Source organism: Dipodomys merriami, unplaced genomic scaffold (assembly GCF_024711535.1).
Source record: "Dipodomys merriami isolate MVZ:Mamm:240054 unplaced genomic scaffold, mDipMer1.0.p SCAF_24, whole genome shotgun sequence".
Classification (NCBI taxonomy): domain Eukaryota; kingdom Metazoa; phylum Chordata; class Mammalia; order Rodentia; family Heteromyidae; genus Dipodomys; species Dipodomys merriami.
Genome location: NW_027203826.1, coordinates 604,430 through 611,547, shown reverse-complemented (window position 1 = coordinate 611,547; position 7,118 = coordinate 604,430). Strand labels below are relative to the sequence as shown.

Here is a 7,118-nt window from a genome sequence, read left to right as displayed (position 1 = left end):
GCTGCCCTACTGCTTGGAGATGCCCATGGGCAGCACCACCAGCACGGTTACCATGCAAGGCCTAGACTCAGGCCCTGTGTCCACCGCGATGCGCGGGCGCCACCTTGTGGATCCCGTCCCTATGCAGTGTGGTGGCTGAGTGCTGCCACGTGACCGAACCCAGAACATGGGCCAGAATCCTGTGCCTGGGTCCTTTCAGATCACCCACAATAAAGCACAGAGCTTGCTGCAACACCCCGCTGCCTTACTGTCTCTAGGTCCTTGGGGAGGGCTGCGGGGTGTCACAGCAGCTTCGTGCCGGGGATTGGACAAAGTGTACCCTGTTTGCCCGAAGTCCCATTCCTGCTGTCCAGTGCAGCTTAGTGTAAGATTGCAGCTGTGGCAACCTGGGATAGGCAACCCGGGGCCACTGGCTCCCGCACTTAGTGGGATTTTTAGTATCTTGTCACCCACGGGCTATTCACAACCATGGTTCGTTCCCATCTATGTGGTGCACTTGGGCCTCCAGGCCTTGGGCTCCCTAGGGTGGTGGTAGTGGCCAGAAATGTGCAGGTCCTTGGATGTGATGCACACAGGCCCTGAAGGCCATCCTGGAGATGCCCCTCCCCACTCTGTACCTTACTCCACTATTCAAGCTACTGGGGATGCCATCCTTCTTGTTGCAGTATTTATTCTTATTGGGTGATGGATTTCTTTGGCCTAATATATTAGGACTTTAACAAATACCCAGAATGAGCAGATCTGTCCTCTGTCACTGATAGTATCCCATGGTGCTAGAACTATAAAGTGAAACACTATTTTTTCACAACTAAAATGAGAGTGTGGATGAATCCAATGGTCCTGCATACTTTGCTGTAAACACAACTCACCAAGGCTGTCAGATGGTGACTGAATAAATCCTTTGCATGGGGGGTGGGGGGAGAAAGATTACACAATTGAACCTCTCCATGTATTTTAATCAATTAGTTTGTAAACATCTGTATATATTATCCAGTGTGTTTGCTTACAGATTTATAGGTACATTCTAGTTACCACAAATGAGGGAAACTATGCAACCTTTGTTTCTCTGTGTCTGGCTTACTACATACACTTAGATAGTAGAGTAACAATGAGGAATCATCTAAGCTCTCTTTATCCAAACAGAAATTTAGGACCCTAGCACACACTTCACCTCAGGAGAGTAACATCAAGTAAACTGTAAACAGAAACACATACTTCTTTTTTAAAGTAAGCAGATCCAAGTTTATTAAATTTAATTTCAGTTGTATGAAATTTTGGTATAGCTTCTTCCTTTCTTCCTCTTGTCGGTATGGTCTCTGGCTTTTCTTTTTATGTTTTTTCTTTAGGTGTCTTAAATACTTTTATTGTTATTTTTATGGTGTTATACAGAGGTGTTACCTTTTTCTAAGTCAGGTAATGAGTACATATCATTGTTTGGACACAAAAATCACAGATTATAAACAAAAATTGACATATTGGACTTCAGTTGAGTTTTTGGTTTTACTCTTTAAAAGATGATAAGAATGCAATCAATCTAGAGACTAGGAGAAAATATATGTAAAACATTACAATTAAACATTTTTATGCAGAAAAATATTTTTAAATCATTTTGTGATTTCCTAATAAAAAGAGGGTTTAGATGAAATTTTCACCAAAGGAAATAAATAGCAAATTATCATACCAAATCATAAAGATATGCTAATCAAGATGAAATTCCAATATACATAACTTTTTATATTGTTTCAGGAGCCAAGCAGTTGAGTTTACTACAAGAGTAGGAACAGGAGAGGCTCAGGAGAAATAAAGTTCATTATATCCACAACTCCCAGAGACAGTTGGGTCCCAAAGATCATATCTCACACATGAAAATGACACCAGGATGGCAAAGAGGCAGATGATAGGAATGAGGAGAAGGTGTGGGCCATTGCTTTCCATGGGGTTTCTGCAGAAGAGGCAGAATAAGCAGTTTACAATCAACTAGGTTTGTTTGAATGATTTCAGCATGATTTAGACTCTAGCAACAAGATCTAGTTGCTCAATATGTGGTCCTAAAATAATGCAGAGCAGAGTCTCAAAGGATCCATAGACCAGATAAAGAAGTCAAGATCTTAACTTCTCTTGACTGATTAATTTGCATAGAAAAGTATGCACCAGCACAGGCTCTTTATTATATTTGAGAATGGGCTTGAGTTGAGAAACATTATCTCTCCTCACAGAACAAATTTTTATTTATCTCAAAAATCTCAAGACCTACAAAAAATCAAGATAGTATTTACAATACTATTTGGTGGACCACACCTGAAATCTTAGCTCCTCAGGATATTGCCTGGATTGAGGCTAGCCTAGGAAAAATGACTATAAAATCCATCTAAACACACAAAGCTGTGTGTGATGGTACATGCCTGTAGCAGGATATTATGTTCTTGTTTCCAGCTGCAGTAAGAAACAAAACATCGAAGGATTATGTTTCAGTCTCCGTGGAATAAAATATGTGTCTATTTTAAAAGTTAACAGATTAAAAGTGGCTGGAAGATGGATGCCAGTGCTTCTCACCTGTAATCCAAGCAATTTCCTGAGATAGTGTTTTGTTCTTGAGTGGTTTTCCCCGGGACACCCCTATGGAGAGTTTGTTTATCATGGAAAAAATAAGAGAGGAGCTGGGAAGGTGGCTCAGTGGTAGAGTGCTTGCCTTGCATGCATGAGGTCCTGGGTTCAATTCTTCAGCACCACATAAGCAGAAAAAGCTGTGCTGTGGCTCATGTGGTAGAGTGCTAGCCTTGAGCTGAATAGCTCAGGGACAGCGGCCAGTCCCAGAGTTCAGAACCTATGACCAGGAATAAAAAAAAAAGAAATAGGAGAGATTTTTTTCTAATAATTGGGCAACATTTTAATAAATTTTAATGAATGAGCAACGTTTCTGACACTGCCTGGAATGTGCCTGTGAATTGGTGTCACGCTTTGTGTACAGTGACTGAGTTTCATAACCTGTGTAGTTTCTGAACCCTAATGAGTGATTTGTGACATGAGTGGCACTTTGAACATTTAGTGAATACACATTTAGATGCAGCTCTGCCCATTGTATCCCCACTTTGAGGACAAGAATAATAAAGGAAGAGGCTATTCAGCTACATGATGTACAGATGTTTTTAGATCAATGTCAGTTAATCCAGGAGTCAACAAATGAAATGCATAGGCTAGTCTAGCTAGTGATAGCATGGCACAGCCCCTGAGCTAGGAATTACTTTTACAGTTTTAAATGGATATATAAGGCAGAGACACGTGTATCTTACAATGCCAATAATAATTACTACCTGTCCATGTTCAGAAAAAGCTTGATAACCCTGAATCTGTTGCCTCTGACATTTTATCTGTGGCAAAGACTGCAAGAACGATGGACTATTTCTGAGCCCATTTCCCAGGCTGTGACACAGGAGTGGCAGAAGCTAAGTTGTATTGACTGGGTTAACTCAAGTCCTAAAAGTACTGACCTCAGCTGAATTTATGGGACCCAGACCTCATCCAGCATATGCAGGTGATGTGATGCTAAGAAAAAAATCACTCTTTCTTATTGCTTCTGAGATCCATTTCTCTCTGGGATTGTCTTTAATTCTGTTAGAAAGGTAGTGTAGCCTGATGATCTTGTACTTGTTTCAGCTGGAGATGTGCTATGGTGCTGTGTTCTTGAAAATTGTTTGTAGCATTGATATTTACCAGCTGCCCAAATATTGCTGCAAGAAAAGCAAATGAAAATGTTTTCAACTGGTTACAGCCCAATTCCGTGCATTAGGGCCCAGCTCTGGGATTTGGTCTATATGAAGGTTAAGCTGCTCCATTGCATCATAAACATCATATTACCATTTGTCAGACATTAGTGCTGGACTCTCACAGATATTGCAACTGATATTCACAAACAATGGACAACTTTTCATTGCCTTTTACACTAACAAAGCAATCTATATACCTAATGTAGCCCCAAAGCTGGCCAGACTTGTGGCAAGACCCACATTCTTCCCACTAAATATTATTAAAGCATTCTGGTTTCCTCTATGATCTCTTATAACTCCATGGATGAATTTCCTACAGTTTCAAATGACTTTTACTAGTTTATCCTGATTCTTTGGGTAACTGGTCTATTCTATAAATTTGCAAAGCAATTATTCTGATAGGTGCTTCCATAAGAGTTGAGCAGATAACTTCCAGAAGAGTTTCTTGTGACTGCTTTTGAGAATTCCACACAAAATTTTGAACAAGTTTTTGTGCTAAGTGACATATGCAGTAGGAAATTATTACCCTAACCCATTCTCCATTTTCCATTTGAATATGACTCTTTTGTAATCCATATGTCTTTCTAGGTTTTTGTTTGTTTGTTTTGACAGTCCTGGGGCTTGAACTAAGGGCCTGGACACTGTCTCAGAGCTTCTTTTGCTGAAGGCTTGCACTCTACCAAGTGAGCTACAATGCCACTTCTGATTTTTTTTTTTGTTTATGTGGAACTGAGTAATCAACCCATGGCCTCATGTATTCTAGGCAAGCACTCTACCAGTAAGCCACATTCCTAGCCCCTCTTTCTAGTTTTAACAGAATGAACACTGTTGGAGTCTCATTATTCCTCAATGAGGTCTTCAGGAATCAAGCCAAGTATTGTTAGGTCTAATGTATGGCACTTCTTTCTGAATTAGAAAATAGGCTCTTTTTTTCACCAAGACCTGAATCTCCATTAACACCTCTCTCAGGGACAATGTTATGGGATTAGGAGTTATTTCCACAATAGTGTGTGGTGAATAATTAGTTGGCTTTAGTAACATCTAATTGGAATAATTGAATGGCTTACTGAGATCATGTGATGCCTTGGATCATGTAGTAAGAATTTCTTTTTTTTTGGGGGGGGGTCCAGTAGTGTGGCCTGAACTTGGCCTGGGTACTGTCCTTCAGCTCTTCAGCTCAAGGCTAGTGCTCTAGCACTTGAGCCACAGCACCACTTCCAGCTTTTTTCTTTTTGCTTATGTGGTGCTGAGGAAACGAACCCAGGTCCTCATGCATGCAAGGTAAGCTCTCTACCACTGAGCCACCTTCCCAGCCCTTCTTTTTTTTTTTTTTAGGATAGAAATGTTTTCTTTATTAATGACCCCAACCATATTTCTTTAGATACGGGAGTTTTGAACTCAAATATTTAGAAGAAAACCAGATTGCATTATCTTGCAACTCATTACCAGTAACATATTGCAAAGCAAAACAGCTCAGAAAAGAGGGTGGGAGGGAAGGGGAACAAGGGAGGGAGGATAAAAGAAAAGGAATTAAGTTGATCAAGTGGAATTCTTTTTTTTTTTTTTTAACTCTTAGGAACTATGAAGTCCTTGCAAGCACAGGTCGTTTCTGCAAATTATTTTCCAATCGCATACAAAATGGAACCTAAATGGAGACTCCCTTAAGAACCTGGAGAGGTGCAACATGAAGGGCTACGATTATCCAGTAGCAAGTGGTCCAACCTTCAGTTGCCAGCACTGCCTCCTCTGTTCCCAAGAGTTAGCGAGAAGAAAACGTCTTTCCCGTGATTGTTTTCATTTCTTTTTTCTCAGCATCTGGGCGTGCACGGTTAAGCACCTTGAGGAAAACCGATGTTTTTGCTCGCATATGTGTGTGAATATAGGCCTTGAAGCACTTGATGTGGTAGTGAAGGTAGTCCTGGAATGTGTGGATCAGGTTGATGGTATTGTCTCCAGCAGTGGCATTGGTGTGGTGAGGGAACAGCACAAAGGTGATGTAGCCAATGTTGTTGCCCACAGCAGCATCTGTGTCTTTCAGCTCCAGAGGAGGTTCCTTGTGGCTAAAAATGACCTGGGGGGCTGGGGGGCTGGCTCTGCGTCCTTCTTTTTTTTAATTTAATTTAACTTTATTTGTGAACATACTGTACAGAGGAGTTACAATTACATGGGCAGGATAATGCGTACATTTCTTACCAAGCATTGCAGTCTCCTCCTTTTGTTTACCCTTCACATCCCTTCCAAGCCTCCCCCCTCCCCCCCAATCCCAATCCTAATCCTTCTCCTTCCCCTCCCTCCCCCCCCACACCCCCCCCTGCACCAACGTTGTAAAGCTCGTTTTGGACATGACAACTTGTACTTCTCGTTGTTGCAACAGGTCCACCTGTATCCTTAAACAACTGGTTTTTCCCCATCTCCTCCACAAGTTATACTGACATCAAATATAGTGAAAGCAGGGGTTATACTGTGGGGGAGGGACATACAAAGCAACAAAGAGATAATCTTATAAATGCATTGGAAACACATGCATAAAAGAAAAAAACATGTAATATCTAGTATATGTATGAGTCAAGTGGAAAAGGTCAGATAATGTGATGTCTGCTTCCTTCTTTGAACTCCTTTCCAATGACCACATTATCATCATCCTTAAACACTGTGCTGAAGACTACTGTGACTCTGTCCTTTTTAGATTCAACATATATGGTCTCATCCCTATAATGGATAGCAGCCTTGTTTTCTCCTTCCTTTCCCTCTCCTTGGAACTGGAAGCATTTTTCAAAGACAGAGGCAAAAGAATTTTGCTTCAAAATGCCAGCTTGATGCACAATGGAATCCTTGGAAGCAGGCAGATTTTCAAGGTCAAATAGCAAAGAACCATTGAATCCTGATTCTGGGTTTACTAAGAAGCTTCTGTCCACCCTCTTTAATAACTCATCAGCATCATGTGCCTGAAGTTCCTTGTAGAATTTCAAAGACATAATGACCATCCCTTTTGTTTTATCCCCATTAAGATTTGAAATATGATAGAGGACTCCATCAAAATCTGGAAATGTTACTTCTACTGCTTCTGGTTTGTTACCAGCAGCTGCCTTCTCGAACTTGAGCGCGAGCGTCTCCTCGATGATGCAGTTGTTCATCTTCAGCAGTATCATGGCAGCTGCTGGCCCTGCAGCCTGAACCCGCCCGCCGAGCTGTGGCTGCTACTGGTCCACCGCTGCCATCACCATGGCCTCCGCCTCCAGAATTTCTTACTAATTTGAATTGTAATTACAAACATGAGTCCTTGCCCTTACTTTCAACTCAAACTCCTAATAGTGTGTAAAATCATGAACTGGAGGAACCACTAGTGGGCCAGGA

The 7,118-nt window shown here is 41.3% G+C and overlaps 1 protein-coding gene across 1 annotated transcript; it reads right to left on the bottom strand.

Annotated features, from left to right (window-relative positions):
• Window positions 1-5,511: 5,511 nt before the first annotated feature.
• LOC138835568 (actin-related protein 2/3 complex subunit 2-like) lies at window positions 5,512-6,913 on the bottom strand. Its single transcript, XM_070034050.1, has 2 exons — window positions 6,367-6,913; window positions 5,512-5,876 (listed from the first exon to the last, which is right to left on the bottom strand). The coding sequence occupies exons 1-2, from the start codon at window positions 6,911-6,913 to the stop codon at window positions 5,524-5,526; spliced, it is 900 nt and encodes a 299-aa protein (XP_069890151.1). The 3' UTR covers window positions 5,512-5,523.
• Window positions 6,914-7,118: the final 205 nt, after the last annotated feature.